This window comes from Rhinolophus sinicus, linkage group LG10 (assembly GCF_036562045.2).
Source record: "Rhinolophus sinicus isolate RSC01 linkage group LG10, ASM3656204v1, whole genome shotgun sequence".
NCBI classification, from domain to species: Eukaryota; Metazoa; Chordata; class Mammalia; order Chiroptera; family Rhinolophidae; genus Rhinolophus; species Rhinolophus sinicus.
The window spans coordinates 7,831,220-7,847,377 of NC_133759.1; the positions used below are offsets into that span (position 1 = coordinate 7,831,220).

Genomic DNA, 16,158 nt, shown 5'->3' on the forward strand with positions numbered 1-16,158 from the left:
GCAGATCTGGAGGGGAAAAAACACCAGGCAGAGCAAACAGACTGCAGCGGTAGTTCCAGCGAAACTGAGGCTTGAACTAAGGCAACCCATCCCGAGATGCCTACTAGAGATATTAGGAGATTGGATGTCCATCTTGGTCACCTACGTAAGTGGTTCCCTAGGGACAGAAATGGGAGTGTCAAGAGTTGCCACATCTCGGGCTGTGACCCCGAATGGCATCATCTGGCTCAGCACATCCGGAGGTTGACGGTCGATCTGGTGGGTAAACTAGGTGAGTAGGCCGCAACTCTGCATCAAGCAGGCCTCCGGAGTTGAGTGGTCCTAGGTCGGAGAGTGAGTTTTGGACGGGGTCCCCCGCAGACTAACTCGTGGCCTGGCGTCTACGTGTCCCAAGTTTGCGATCTAGACCGCTTGAGTCTACTCAGGAACTTGAGCTTTGGTGCCTCGGGATACATGGAGAGATGTATCCTGGGAGGGAAGAAGGGATCGGGATTAAAGCCGCTCCCCAGGCTTCCCTGAGGAGGCGAGAAGGAAGGGGAGGTAGCCGCAGCCCCAGGAAGGTCTCATCCCCTGCCGCCGGGATGCATTCCGGCGGGCCTGGCTGCGCGAGGTCTGGGCTTTGCCTGCAACGGATTAGGTTCGATCCGATTAGAGCCTGGGCCCTCGGCTTCGCGCCCTTGCCTGGCGCTGCCAGCGCCCGCCCTACTCTTGTCGGGACCGGAGACCTCCCCAAGACTCTTCTTTCCCTTCCCGAACACAGGACTGGCGCTGGAACCCTAGAGGCTCCACGCATTCTGGGTTCGGCTCATTGCCACAGCGCGGGCTAGGGCTTCCGCTCCTGCCGCCCTTCGGAGCCCCGCCCCGAGCCTGCGGGTGTCTCGGCCCCTGCCTCCGTGCTCGCCGCGTGGCGGGTGGTTTCCTCGCGGGTGGGGGGTCGTGCCAGCCCTCCACAAGGAGGGCGGCACCGCGACCCCGCCCCGCAGGTCTTCCGCCAGTGCACCTGTCGGCTAACGCTGTGCGCCTTGCCGCCGCACCACTCCACATCTGTTTGTCTTCGTGTCCCGAGCCGGGGGTCTGTCTGTCCCTCCCGCTGGCGGACCGAGCAGGGCCGGCGTCAGAGCTACGTGCGGCGGGGCGGGCGCGGCGGGCGGGGTGGGGGCGGCGCTGAGCGCGGCAGCCGCGGCGCGGGAGGCGGGGAGGCGCGGAGGCGCGGCGCGCCGGGGACAGCGGCGGACGGCGGCGGCGGCATGCGGCTTCTAGTGCTGCCCATCGTGGGCTGAGACGGCCTCAGCACAGGCAGGAGGCGCGGCGGCCGGCGAGCCGAAGGTGCAGCCAGCCGGGCAGACCGTGGACAGCGGTCAGGGCGCCGTGCCATGGGTCGAGCTGGGGCCCGGGGCCGGGGCCGGGGGCCGCCGCCGCTGCTGTTGCTTCTGGGGGCCACGCTGGTCCTCGTCTCCGGTGCCGCGCCGGGTAGGTACCGACTACGACCGGGACCCCAGCGGCCCCCGCGTCCCGCACTGAGCCAAGGGTCCTGCTAGCTTCGGGTGCAGGCGGAGTCCGAGAGCTGTGGCAAGGGGGCGGGGCAGCGCCTTGCCTGCGGCTGGAGCGGGGGAAGGGGCGCGCGAGGAGGTGGGGGTCTTGCGGGAGGCCGAATGGTGGGGAGCGGCCCAGGGTGTGAGGACAGATGTGCCCGCTGGGGAGGGGGAGGGGTGGGTGGGCCTTGAGGGTGAGACTAAGGCGTGGTACTTGGAGGTGATGGGGGGCATGAGGATGTGAGTGCAGGGCGGGGCCCTAAGGGTGCGAGTTCAGGGCGGGGCCTGGAGGTAGAATGGAGCACTGAGGTTAATTAAGACTTATTCGGAGGTCCGCGTTGGGGGCCGCCAGGTTAGACTGAGGGACATGTCGAGGGCGGGGCCTCACGCTTGAGGGGCGTGGCCTGAGGGGGGAAACGTTGTGGCGGGTGTATTCCTGCCTTGGGGGCGGGGCTTAGCGGTGGGCGTGGCCTCGGGAAACCTTGAAGCTGCAGCTTAGAGATGGCTTGGATGTAGGAGAGCCAGCCATGTCGAAGGGAGGCGAGGCCAGAGGCCATCCACACGTGTAGCCCTGACGCCCCGCCCCTCTCCCTCCCGCCCGCAGCACGTGAGGCGGGCAGCGCCGTCGAGGCAAACGAGCGCGTGAAGAGCGCCCAGGCGTGGGAGCCGCATGCCAACATCACGCGGGAGAATGCCAGCCCACCAGCAGCTGGGGAAGATGCAACCTCATGGACCGTGCCTGAAGGCGAGCAGGCCGCGGTGGGCGCTGGGGTCGGGCCAGAGGATGTGCTGGAGGCGTCAGCAGCGGTGACAGGCTCCGTCTGGCTGGATGCTGACAGCCCAGGCCTGGGCGGAGCGACTGCAGAGGCGGGCAGTGGAGACACCCAGGCCCTTCCAGCCACGCTCCCGGCTTCAGACGAGGCCCTGGGACAGTCATCCATGCCTCCCACCATCCCTGAGGCTACAGAGGCCATCGGAGCACCCTCCCCAACCCCTGGCCACAAGCTGAGCTCAGGCCCAGAACTCCCCAAGGAGAACCCCATGGAGGTTTGGCTGAACCTGGGAGGCAGCACACCTGACCCTCATGGGCCAGAGCCCACGTACCCCATTCAGGGCACACTGGAGCCCCAACCAGCATCAGATATAATTGACATCGAGTACTTCGAAGGATTGGATGGTGAGGGCCGTGGCGCGGACCTGGAGAGCTTCCCGGAGTCGCCAGGAACCTCAGAGCACCACCCAGATAATGGGGGGGAGACCCCTTCTTGGAGCTTGCTTGACTTATATGATGACTTCACCCCCTTTGACGAATCTGATTTCTACCCCACCACATCCTTCTATGATGACTTGGAGGAAGAGGAGGAAGAAGAGGAGGATGACAAGGATGCAATGGGAGGTGGGGACCTAGAAGATGACAATGACTTTCTAGAGCCCAGTGAGAAGCCTGGGCTGGGGGCTGGCACAGGCCAGCCCACCAGTCGGTGGCATGCTGTCCCTCCACAGCATACTCTGGGCATGGTCCCCGGCAGCAGCATTGCCGTCCGGCCGGGCCCTGGAGAGCCAGGCAGGGACCTGGCCCCAAGCGTGAATGGCACTGAGTGCCGCAGCGGGTTTGTGCGGCATAATAGCTCCTGCCGGTCAGTGTGCGACCTCTTCCCAAGTTACTGTCACAATGGCGGCCAGTGCTACCTGGTGGAGAACATAGGGGCCTTCTGCAGGTAAGGGTGTGGCACGCGGGTGCACAATGACTTGTAAAAGAACTCCTGACGAGTGTATATGAGGCAGACTCAGCAAAGGGGAATGTGACAGGCACAACTTCCAAGAGGTTGTGGGTTCCCAGGATTCCCAGGTCAAGAGATGTTCACTTGGGCATCTTCTACAGAATTACTTTTTAAATGTTCTGCCCGTGATCTCATCACTAGGAGAGGTTCTTCAGAAATAAGGTTTTGTATTCATCTAAGTGTTGTGTCGTTTACCCACTAAACTATAAAGGCAAAATGAAGGGGCTTCTCTAAGGGTTTTGGAAAGAGGTCTGTGCTGGCTTTAGGGGGTTTTGTTGGGGAGTTCTGTCTACTAGCAAAAGGAGTAGACCCATAAACCTACTCTGGAGAAAAGATTGCTGCTGAGCGCCCTCCCTCTGAGCCGTGTGTGTGTCGCAGGAGGAGGGCCCATCTCCCTGTGGGGCATGACTGGGGGTCTCAGAGTGAGCACCTCCTCATTGGGAGCTGACCCAGAGGGCAACCGCTCAAATAGGTCAAGTGGAGTGGGGAGTCTTTCTTAGCATAGCAGATGTGGTGAGGTGTCTCAACTTTGGATATTGGCTTCTTCACGTCTACCTTCACTTTTGTCTTCCTTGGAATACCCAGTCCAGGATGTTTCAAAGACACAAAGTTCAATGTCCCTAAGAGACATTGTCTGCAGCCACCATCCCATGCCTCATCAGTAACTACCCGATAGACCTGTTCTCACGGCGAGGTAGTTAACCTGCTAGAGAGCCCACTGGCCTATTTTGAAAGAATCACAAGTCAGGGGTGACCTGGGTGTTTTGCTTGTCTCCATCCTTTATAGGTCCTAGAAGTGGAGTAGTACCCTCGGATTCCTCTGGGACTTGTTTCCATTGGTCCTAGGAGGAGCATTTCTGTATTCTGGGTGTCTTTCAAGTGTCATTCCTAATGTTTCTTTTTCTTGGTCATTTTGGAGGTATATCAAGAATTCAAATTCTGTAGGTCTTGATGTTCTGAGAGAAGAATAACATAGAAAGCATTGTGCCTTTGGCATTAAAGCTTGAGTTCCAGTTTCTTCCTATGAAGCCGTTTCCTATAAATGATCATGATGTTAGGGTCACTCATATAGGATGTGTCCACACCGTTCTGATTGGAGTTGTCCAACCATTGGCAAAAGGAGCAACTGTGGACAAGAAATTATGACAACAAGACCTTGCTGGTTGGTTAAGGGTTACCAGAAATATGGGGGAAGCCTGTGATTTTGCTTGTCAAACTTTAGTTTGGGGGGAACTGTAGTGATGAATTTAGCCTGGGAGCTACGGAATCTCTGTGCCAAATCATCATCTTTCATCCTATTGGAGGTCTGAGTGTTCACCTTCAAAGTAAGCTCCCCATCAGAGTATGAAATTTGGAGCCTTTGCTGCCGCTGGGGACCTGGAAAAGTTCCCTGAACCTACTGAAACTCTCAGGGGATTCCCAAGTGGAAGAGTAAGCGTGTCCTTCTCACTGAGCTGCGTGGCTGTGCCACCATGCATCCACCATGCCTCAGAAGGGCTTTTCCACAAGCCCATCCCAGTTCCCCTTGCTCAGCCTCCATCCCAGGATGGCACTTGGGCCTCCCTACCAAAGAGTCCTCCTCCGGCTGAGTACTCCCAGGCTGCCTGTGGCTCGGAAACTGTTTTTGCATTCCACTCACAGGAGACTGCTGAGCCCTTAGTTGCAGACTGCAGCGTGCCTTTGTCTCTGTCACCCTGACCCACTGCAGAGGAATGATCAGAGCTATGACGGAACTTCCCTGGAACAGTGGGTTAGAGGGATCGGCTCTCCCCACCGTCCTCATACAGCTTCCCCATGACGGCAGAGGGTCAGTTGAAAAAGAAAGAATTCCCTGTTAGCCATGTCTCCCCACCCTGTTCTGGGTGTGGAATAGCCAATTCTTCTTTCTCTTGTCTATTATTCACCCTGAGGTTCATGTCCTCCCTCCTTTGCCTGCCTCTGTATCCTTCCACATCTTTCCTTTCTGAAGCAGCCTGGTTCCCATGGAAACAGCAATGTCATTGGAAGAGCTGGAGCCTGGGAATGTCCCCAAGGGCAGGAGAAAGTCACTCGACAAAAGGACTGAAACCCACCCAGAGGGTTGGTTCTCACTGTGCTTTCATGACACTTCTCATGGTAATAGGACAGGAAGCTTCACGGGCAGAACTTTGGGGGCTGCAGAGATAGGAGGAGAGTATCCATCCATCTTCGTGTTTGTCCTTCTCTGTCACTTCCCTATTTTTCAGTGTCTGGTTAGCCACACGCACTAGACGGGACTGCCAAGCAACAAGATAGGTTTTCATGGTAGGGCGGCTCCCACTACTTTGTACCATAGCTCCTATTCATCTTGTTTTTCATCTTTCTTTCATCCAGAGCCTGTGGGGGGAGGAGGGGGGCGGTGGCTGAGAGAACCCTGTGATTGTTCTCATTGAAGCTGTGAGGTGGGAAACCAGGGTTCCCTTCCCTCCCTGGTCATGTCAGTCATGTAAATGAGCAGTTCGCTCAGTTTCTCAGCGCCCCGGTTGTCTTTATGACATGGACCTCAAACAGCATATCAGCTGTAAGTCTGCACAGCGTGGTGGCATCACAGTTCCTCTAGCCAATCATAGGAACAGCCAGTGAGCTGAGTCCTGGGGTCGGGGACAGGCCTGTGCTATGGCCAGGGCTGCCTGCCTGCCCGTCGCCAAGGTCTCACCCTGTCCCCACTGCAGGTGCAACACGCAGGACTACATCTGGCACAAGGGGACGCGCTGTGAGTCCATCATCACCGACTTCCAGGTGATGTGCGTGGCCGTGGGCTCGGCCGCCCTCGTCCTGCTCCTGCTCTTCATGATGACGGTGTTCTTCGCCAAGAAGCTCTATCTGCTCAAGACGGAGAACACCAAGCTGCGTCGAACCAAGTGAGTGCGCCTGCCAGCCAACCCCATCCCCTGTGGCTGCCCCCCGCCATCCCATCCAGGGAGGAGTGACCCGAGCGTATCCATTCCTACACAGAATGTGCTGGAATTACCACAGAGGCCAAGCCCCTGGCGCTCACTGCAGCCCCCCAGCACCATTGCCTACATTCCCACCCAGGGACGGAGGGTGCGGCGTGTAGCCACTCCCAGCTCTGGTCCCCATGTAGGTTCCTGTGCTTGGCCCCAACACTCCCACCCCCGCCTGACTCCCCCTGCCTCTCAGGTCAGGTCATTGACAGCTGGTGGCCAGTGTGAGGATTTCACTCCCAAGTCAGCGTGAAGTAAGTCCAGGTCCCTGCAGTCAGGTGTCACTCAGTAGCAGCCCCTTGTCGGTGAGGAAGGTGTGGCACTGCAGTGCCTTGCTTTTTGAAGCTTGTCAACCCTGGGTCCAGACAGGAGTGCAAGGAACTTAAGGAAATCCTCTTTCCCTCTCCCAAATAGAATTTGGGGGGGAAGGGTCCCAGGTCTAACGTCCTCTGTTGTGGATTGTAAGGGCCACGTGGGGATAGATTCTCATTTCAGCTCTTCTCTTAGCAGAGGGCTGACTGCTGTGTGAAAATCAACGTGTTTTACCCTTTCAGCCACGCCTTGAACACTCGAATATGACCTTACACACTGTGAGAGAATCACTCTAATCACTAAGCAAAGTAAAGAGCCTTCAGAAGTGTCACAAGTCACAAAAGGAGGAGAGTGGAGTCAGCTTCCTTGGGGCCCAAGACACAATTTATGCGGAACTGTGCCCACCTCCCTTTCAACCTGTTGCCCCATTGATCCCCTCCCCCTGACCTGAGACTCACTCCAGAGAATGAGACTGAAGGCCTTTCCCTGGGTCCTGGAAAAAGGACAAAACACCATCTGTTGCTCCTTCTCTGGGTAAACTCATGTAGTGCACAGATGCCTGCAGCTCTGCAGCCTTTCAGCTAACATTGTGGGGCTGGAGGGGCCCCTCCACTGTGCCTGTGCATTGAGGCGGGGCTGTATCTGTGCATGTGATCACAAGCACCAAGGGGGTGTATGGTGGTGCAGGGGAAGAGGAGGTAGGACCCCTCGTCCGGGCAGCCACTGATGAGGATGGGGGAGAAAAGGGAGCAACTAACTGCCAGGGGAATGGAGAAGCAGGAGCTGGGGCCAGGGACGGGGCCTCGTGCTAGCCCTTCCTCCGTTAGCTGGCTGTGTGCTTTGCACAGTGTGGCTCCCATCGCCCCTGTGCTCAGGCGCTGCCTCCCGGTCTCCCTCTGTGTGCCACGTTCTTTCCCAGGCCTGGTTACTGCTCTGATAATGCTGTCTGCGCCCAGTGCACTCCAGATCCTGCAGCAGTTGATTCATTCAAAAGCAAACAATTTTTTTCACATATTAACATCTCTGGAATTGGATTGTGTCTTACAGTCGCTGGCATCTTGCCATCACTGTTGGCCAGATGGCATTCATGATGTAGTTGTGACTGCCTGGCGTGCACGAACGTGGTCATGGCTGTTCATATCGTTGTCAGTTCTTCATCTAACGTCTAAGTGGGCTACTTCAAGCATATATTAAAAGCTCCAAGTGATAAGAAAGTATGGGATCATGGTTTAAATGGTAGAAGCTTTTTCTTAGTGGCACAGCAAATCATGGCACGTCTTATTACCGTCCGCGGCATTTGATGAAATACAGTATTTGACCCTTAAAGCTTTGTCAGTTTGCCATGGTCATTTCACTGACATTTTCCCTTCTCTCTTCTGTCCTACCCAGCAAATTCCGGACCCCATCTGAGCTCCACAACGATAACTTCTCCCTCTCCACCATTGCCGAGGGCTCTCACCCAAATGTAAGGAAACTTTGCGACACTCCCCGTACCTTCTCCCCCCATGCCCGTGACTTGGCTCACTATGATAACGTTGTCTGTCAGGTAACTCGTCTTCTTCACATCTCCCCCTCTGCATGCTGAAGCCCCTGCCCACGCCTGTGGTCTGTTTCAGAGTATGGAGCCACTCCAGAGCTCTGGAGAGCTGCTTAGGGCAACCAGTCAGGGCGGGGAACGTGGGACGGAGGGCCTGATGGGGTGTCACGTCCTTGACAAGCAGCCTTGGAGGTGGTACGGAGATCTCTTTAGGACGACTCGTGATTTTTAGCTTCGTCTAGACTTTTTAAAGTCTGATTTTTGTCTTTCTATTTTCTGTATCAAGGAGAAAGGCTCTGCTTTCATTGCTATGGAATTTCCTGATGGTCATTGAAGCAAAAGGTGGTTGCTCTTTAGGATAAGTGGAAAAACCTCTGGGGTGGCCAGAAAAAAGTGTTTTTGACACTGTCTGAGGACCCCAGAAACCAGCAGGCTTATATACACTGGTTATGGCGGAGGTGAGCAACAAACACTGGAGGAACCTAAGAAATTCTGTTCTTAGGAAATGGGCTCATAAGTATCACTTGAATCCCAATAAAAGGTCCCACCAGATCATTTTCTTAAGACCCCAGCCTAGTGTGTTGTCTGGACCAGACTAACCAGTAAAATACTGGGTACTGCACAGAGGAATTTCAGAAATAAAGCAGAAACCACCCAAGCCCCAAATCATGTCACATCCAAGCCGCACCATCCCGTACCATGCAGGCTCCATACCTCGAGGTAAATGCATCGTTATCCACGTGAGGGCGCTACACCAAGACTTCGGATGGAAACAATGAAGTGTAAGAGGGAATTTTGATGTTCTTTGAAATAGTGGACCATAGAGTATCAGAGCTCGTAGGCCAGCCTGTCCAGCAGAACTTCCCGAGACGGGAAGTGTCCTGTAGACCTCTGCACTGCCCCCTACGGCAGCCACTAGCGATGCGCAGCTGTAGAGCCCTCAGCATGTGGCCCGTGCAGCACAGATGTACGTCAGTCTCCTTATTGGGGGAAGGAGTAGCCCCAGACGGGAGGGAGAGAAGACTAGTAAGTGAGGCTTTGGTCACCAAACCCCGGAAAAGAAAAAACGGCTTAGTCGAGGGAGGAGCAAAAGGGGTTAATTGAAATAAGAAATGAAAGAGGTTAATTTAGGATAATTTTTAAAAGTCTTTGATAGAAACGGTAGAGAAAGAACAGATATTATTTTTACTTCGTGTGCACCAAGATATTAATAAGTTCAAGATGGACAGAATAACCAAGGAAACGAGCTGTCCTGTGAACTTTAAGATTGACAGCCACATTCATCAACCCACAAGGATGCGGACACCTTGAGGGCAGGAAGCATCTTGCTCATGTGGGCACACTCCATCCCTGCCCACTCAGGCCCTGTAGAAATATGCGTTTGGTCGGCGTTTATGGAATACTAGTGGACGATGGCCGACAGCAGGGTGTCGGTTCCACAGTCTGATCTGCCATCTCGTATGTGTGGGGCAGCTGATGTGCCCTGAATGGCAGCTCCTGCAGTCAGGGTCTTCATTGTCCACGGAGTACAGGGGCCCTCAGGAAAGTTTCTGACTCGTGCATGTCTGGCCCCCCAGGACGGACGCCTTTCTTCCTCACAAGGGAAGGGGAAGGAAGCAGGTCCTCTTGGAGGCCTTGGTTGCACAGGCCAATACAAAGGCTTCCAGTTCTTCTTGGCTGACCCAACTTTGTGGAAAGCAGGGCGTTCATCCGTGAAAGCTACCACTGACCTTGAGTCAGAATATGGCAAGCAGAGGACAGAGCGGGGGTGTTTGGCCACGGTGCACTGTGCCTGAGAAGGGCCGGTGTCTGGGCAGCACTCGGCACCCCGCTGGCAGGAGGAGGCTCTGGCAGTCTCTGGCTCCTCTTGGGTCTTGAAGGTCGTTTCCACCTGGCATCCTTCCCTCAGCTTGTGCCCCAGGGGCCATCCTGTCCTCTCTGCCAAAGCTCTGAGCTGGTGAGGGGATGAGTTTGATGCCCGACAGGGATGTACTAGCGGATTTTCTACCTTCATCTCTAATTCTCCACCTAGCCCAAAAGTCAGACGTGGGCATATTCAAGATCAGTGGGCACTCGCAGTTAAGACAGTCGCCACTTTAGCATGAAGTGAAACCCTGTTCATTGCGTCAGGCTTACCAGTGAGGCGACAGCAGGCTGAAAGTGAGATAACCTCCAGGTGAGCTGTGAAACAAGCAGCATCCAAGTCAAGCAGGCTCATCTAGTCTCTCCCCATCCCTTTCCCTTCACCCCTCAAATTTCCTTTTGGATATTGGCATCTCCTAAAATTTTGGAGAATTGTGTTGATCTTAACTTCTTTTACACAAGTAAGGTAGATGGAGTGGGCCATTTTCCTACTCACTTCCAATCATCTCTGAAAGCTACACTCTAAGAAGATTTCAGATTGGGTCTGTGGTGGAGGAAGGGTCAGTTGCTGGTGTCTGCCCTTCCCCCTGCTGCTCAACAGGCCCCACCGGACGGCTGTGCCACCCTGTAGCTGGTGAGCCAGGGGCTGAGTGTGTGGGGGTCCTTTGTGTAGCTGAGCAGCCAGCCTCCGAAAGACCATCAGAAGGAAAGGGAAACACCTGCTGTGGGGGTTTGCGGGTGTCCCAGGAGGAATGGCCAGTGTGTAGGAGCTGGACACTGTCCAGGCACAGCATGAATGAAGTCACCTGAAGTCCTCGGGCAGACTGCCCAAGCACTGAGCCTCCCTGCAGATTCTCACAGCTGTGCTATCTGCAGGATGTCGTGGCTGGACGTGTTCTCCTAAGATTTGACAGACCTTCCAGGATTTCACTTACTAGAGCTCCTCCCTGGCGTCCCTTAGTACTTCCCTCCCCCGCCCCATCTACCCCATTTAAGTCTTTCTAACTTCCAGATTGTTTTTTCCATGTCTTGGGTGAAGCACTCACTGTGCGTCCCCTCCTGATAGAAGCTTGTGTCTGGAAGAGTAGGGGTCCAGGCCTTAACCCACACTACTCCTGTGCTGAAGGCCACCCACGTGGCTGGGGTGGGGTGCCGAGAGTGGGGGCGCACAGTATGCCAGGTGGAGGTCTAGCTCACTGGTGATGAGGGTCTTCCGCCAAACCAAAGACAGATGGACCTTCTGCGGAAGGATTCACAACCCTACGCTTAACAGGCTCATGTTTCCCAGGAAGCACTTACATTAGGAGAACTCCGTCTTGGTTTAGACCAGGGGTGTCCAAACTTTTTTTCAACGTTTTTTACCAAGGGCCATATGCGGTAAAATACACAAACAACGGGGCCACTCACTCGAGGTGAAGTACGTATTGCCTCACCTGGTTTATTTAAGTAAACTACATATATTTTTGGAATTTGCTGTGGGCCAATAAAAAATGGATTGCAGGCCACAGTTGGCCCGCAGACCGCAGTTCGGACACCCCTGGGTTAGACAGTCCCTCACCTATTCTCTTTGTTGGCAGTACTTAGTTTGTCTCACAGCATTTTTTGGATACTTGTGTCCCTTATTTTTAGAACATACGTCACCCACCCAATGGCCCAGAGACAGTTTTCTCATCTGCCCAAATCCCCTGAGCCCTCAAGTGGCCAGGTTTAATCTGGACCCCAACATTCATGGCGTCGCAACTCTGATGCCCAGGCCTGTAAGGACTCACTAAATCTACTTTCCTTCACATTATGAGGATGTCCCTGTACCCCATGTGCCCCTAAAGAGTGTGTGAGGGGGGATACAGGGAGGTTATCTTGAAGAACATGAAGTAACTTTCATCCTTGGAAGAGGAAAGGTGATTATAGGCCGTCCGGTCTTGGTCCAGGTTTCGCTGTGATCCAGGATCATTAATGGCCCAACTCTCAAGCCTCTGCGCCCATCATCTTCCCCCAAACAACACAGGGGTGCATGAAATAAAAAGTGCAGTGCAGTCCCATGTCATCCCACTTCCCTTTCCATAAAACCTGTTAGTGTGCGTGTGTGTGCATATGTGTGTGTACAGACATATACTCAATATGTCATGGAGATCTTTCCATCTCAGCACATACAGATTTGTGTCATTTTAAAGTTTTTCTTAATCCCTCCAAGCAGTGATAGAAAATGTAAGGTGCCTTTGGGCACCGTGCACAGCTGCCTTGCCTGAAATCTGCCTCGAGTCTGGCTGGTGTTCATTTTCTCTTGTTCTTGTCTCAGTAGAAATGGGGAATATGCGTTGCCTTCTTGTGTGTAAATCACTCCTGAGGTCTTTGAAACTACCGTGTTGCCCCGAAAATAAGATCGGGTCTCATACCATATTTCCCCCAAAATAAGACCAGGTCTGATATTAATTTTGCGTATTTTCAGGGGATGTCTTATTTTTTCATGTACAACAATCTACATTTATTCAAACACAGTCATGTCATCTTCTGGAACATCGTCAGAACATACTAAATGCGTCCATCTGGCTGACGAGCTTAACTGGGGCTTATTTTCGGGGAAACACGGTATTAAATCTCTCTGTTCGAGCTGCTCTTCTGGAAGAGGGCTGTGAGGCTGGGAGCAGGGGCAGGTGACAGTGATTTCTATGGACACAGCACTTTTGACACTGGAGTGTCCTGTATAAGCCTGGAGCCTTTCCTCACTTTTCCAACCAGTCAGTCCCCTGACCTCGTGCTGTTATGGATCAAATTCAGTAGCTGGCAGCGTGGACAGGAGCTCAGCAGTTTCATGGAGAACGCCCGGTCCTTCCGCATGACGATTACCTTCAACTTTGGAAGGGGTTAAAGCAAGAAGGGTCTGGGCTAGCTGGTCACATGGGGACAGTCTCTGGTCTTCTTGCCACCCATGAACCTGCCTGGGTGGTTACACAACCTCTCTGATCCGCAGAGTTCCAAGCACTGGCAGTAGCCATTTGGGGCACCTGAGGAAGAATGGAGGCCCCTGAGTCTCACTGGGTATGATCCCCTCAGGTGGTCCTAATGGAAAATTGTGGGAAGGCAGGAATTTCTGGAAGTGTTCTCCTCAGAATGCAGGATTAGAGAACTGTATACTGGTGCAGGTTTCCTGAAAACCTTAACAGGCAAATGCATCTCAGGCTCAGGAGCTTGTCAGAGGGCTGCAGGCAACATACATGTAGGCAGGAGGGCACGGTACACATCAGACACGGGTGGTGAACCAGCAGCACGAATTGCATCTTTTGCACAGAATGGCAGCCCATGGAGGCACCAGACTCACCCCACCTGGGCTCAGATTGAGGGGACACCTTGCAAGTTAGCATCTATGGTAGATAAGCTTCTGAGAGTAAGAGGCTCACGTGTCTCTGGGCTCCATTCAGAGGACGTATATCTGCCGTGGGGAGAGGGGCCCTAGCTCTGGCAGGGGCAGCTCTGAGGCTGACCACAGTCCTGGGTGCTCCCCACTGTCTGCACTGACACGCAGCTTCCCTGACCAAGACCTTTTAGTGAGAGCAGAACTCAACAGGGTGGAGGGTCCTGGGAAGAGGGACCAGGCTGGCCCATCCAAGTCCCGACGGCTGAGACTTTAGAGAGACCAGGCCAAGTATTAAAAGGGACTGTTTCTCCCCAATCTCTGTCAAAGGGAAAACCTTGGACTGGCTTCCATTAAAGATATTTGTGGTCCGGTCACCTGTCAAGCTTTCATCTATATCTGGCCAGTGTCTCTGAGGATGACTTTTCAGAAAAGTAGCTGCTAATGAGTCACTTTGGTTCATTCAGGTCCTGGAGCTTTCTTCCTTTTTTCAGTTCGGAGTCTTTCAGCCAGAGGGAAAAGCCTGAGCTTGTTATTTGATCCCTCTCCCCCAGTGTCCCCTTCCTGTCCCTCCCTCACCTTTCTTCCTCTTCCAGGACGACCCTAGTGCTCCCCACAAAATCCAAGAAGTTCTCAAGTCCTGCCTGAAAGAGGAGGAGTCTTTTAACATCCAGAACTCCATGTCGCCCAAACTCGAGGGTGGCAAAGGTGACCAGGCTGATTTGGAGGTGAACTGTCTTCAGAATAACTTAACCTAAAGCAGAGCAAGAAGAGAGGAAGAGGGGGGCGGGGGTGGGGGTGGAAGAACCATTACTCCTCTTGTACAGTCTATTTCTTGTAACCATTTGTTAAACTCTTTTCCTTTTCCGATCTCATGGCATGCTTTGATGTATTTTGTACAGGAGGGAAAAAACACAAAATAAGCAAAGAACCTAAACAGAGTTGCATTCATTGGATCGTTGGTCTGTGCTGTCTGTACATCGCTTCTGCTGCTGTGATTTCTAAACCTATGCTGTTATTCAACTGACTTTGTTTTTGTACTTTGATCCACCTTTTTTTGAAATACCAGTACAAAACAAAGTTCTTGAAATAAAACTTTTTAAAAAGCCATTTTCCTAATGTCATTGTGTCCACTCCCTACCTATTCTTGTCAGTTTGAGTTGAAGTCTTCCTTTCATTGAAGATATATATTTATATATGTTTGAAATCCCAGAAATGGTCTATGTATTAGGTTGGGAACCCATAACAAAATGACATAGACTAAGTGGCTTAAACAACAGAAATCTTTTTCTCATAGTTGTGGAGGCTGGAAGTCCAAGATCAAGGTGCCAGCAGAGTTGGTTTCTGACGAGGCCTCTCTTTCCATCTTGTAAACAGACGCCTTATCGCTATAGCGTTTTCTCTGTGTGTATGTGGAAAGAAAGAGAGATCTCTGGTGTCTCTTCCTCTTCTGATTAGGACATCAGTCCTATTGGATTAGGGCCCTACCTGATGACCTCATTAAATCTTATAGGCCCTATCTTCCAACACAGTCACGTTAAGGGTTAGGGCCTCACCATGCAACTTTTGGGGGGGATACAGTTGAGTTTATAACATTCTGTAGCAGCTACTATTAAGGATACTCTTTCCTTCTTTCATAAATATTTATTAAGCACTTATTCAGCCAGGTGCTATGCTAGATGCCAAGAACTCTAGTTGCATAAGATAGACCCTAACCTTAACAAATTAAGTGTACTTGAGAAACAGACTTATAAATATAATGCAGGGCCGGCCCGGTGGCTCAGGCGGTTAGAGCTCTGTGCTCCTAACTCCGAAGGCTGCCGGTTCAATTCCCACATGGGCCAGTGGGCTCTCAACCACAAGGTTGCCAGTTCAATTCCTCGAGTACCGCAAAGGATGGTGGCCTCCGCCCCTGCAACTAAGATTGAACACGACACCTTGAGCTGAGCTGCCGCTGAGCTCCCAGATGGCTCAGTTGGTTGGAGCGCATCCTCTCAACCATAAGGTTGCCAGTTTGACTCCCACAAGGGATGATGGGCTGCACCCCCTGCAACTCGCAACGGCAACTGGACCTGGAGCTGAGCTGCGCCCTCCACAACTAAGACTGAAAGGACAACAACTTGAAGCTGAACGGTACCCTCCACAACTAAGATTGAAAGGACAACAACTTGACTTGGAAAAAAAGTCCTGGAAGTACACACTGTTCCCCAATAAAGTCCTGTTCCCCTTCCACGATAAAATCTTTAAAAAAAATTATAAACAATTATAAAAAAAATATATAATGCAGGTGTCAGTATTATAGTAGAGGTGTATGCAAAGCTGTGAGAGTTGGACTTATGAGTTCAGGAAGGTTCAAGGAGAGGTGTAAATTGGACTTTGAAAGATGAGACATTTTCAGGATGATGCAGGAGAGGGGACATTCAAGGCAGAATGGAGGATACTCAGGAAGGTCAGGCTATATGACTAGAAATTGTGAGACAGGGGTCCTAGGTGATAAGAATGAAAAGGGCAATTTAGGACAGATTGTGAAGGGCCTTGAGAGCCATTAAACACAGGGCTGAGGCAAGGTCAGATTTGTTTTCTAAGAAGATACCTCTGGAGACAGCAGTGATGGCAGACAGAACAGGGATTGTAGCAATCCAGGCAATGAATGAGGATGGATTAGAGAGAGAGTTAAGAGTTCAAATAGCCAGATTACTAACTACTGGGGGAGTTTTCTAGAACTTTGCTTGTGTGTAATCTGTGATAATTCCTATAACTGGAGTCCCTGTGAGTGTGTTTCTGTTGCATGCTTTCTGCTGGTTCTCCCTGATTTGTCTTC

General features: G+C 52.8%; 1 protein-coding gene across 2 annotated transcripts; it reads left to right on the forward strand.

Moving 5' to 3' along the window:
• Positions 1-1,203: 1,203 nt before the first annotated feature.
• On the forward strand, positions 1,204-14,447 carry CSPG5 (chondroitin sulfate proteoglycan 5). 2 transcript variants are annotated; one of them, XM_074312449.1, is made up of 5 exons: positions 1,204-1,470; positions 2,137-3,250; positions 6,004-6,192; positions 7,978-8,053; positions 13,934-14,447. In XM_074312449.1, exons 1-5 carry the CDS (start codon positions 1,374-1,376, stop codon positions 14,093-14,095), a joined length of 1,638 nt encoding a protein of 545 aa, XP_074168550.1. In that variant the 5' UTR covers positions 1,204-1,373; the 3' UTR covers positions 14,096-14,447. The 2 variants fall into 2 exon arrangements, with proteins under 2 accessions (XP_074168550.1, XP_074168549.1); XM_074312448.1 differs by having other exon boundaries at positions 7,978-8,134; positions 13,934-14,210.
• The last annotated feature ends 1,711 nt before the right edge of the window (positions 14,448-16,158 follow it).

Bases quoted from the DNA above. Each gene is read 5' to 3' on its own strand.
- CSPG5 (XM_074312448.1), top strand. From the start codon at position 1,374: ATGGGTCGAGCTGGGGCCCGGGGCCGGGGCCGGGGGCCGCCGCCGCTG. The intron at 6,193-7,977 runs GTGAGTGCGCCT...TGTCCTACCCAG, and splicing joins ACCAAGCTGCGTCGAACCAA to CAAATTCCGGACCCCATCTG. The intron at 8,135-13,933 runs GTAACTCGTCTT...TTCCTCTTCCAG, and splicing joins ATGATAACGTTGTCTGTCAG to GACGACCCTAGTGCTCCCCA.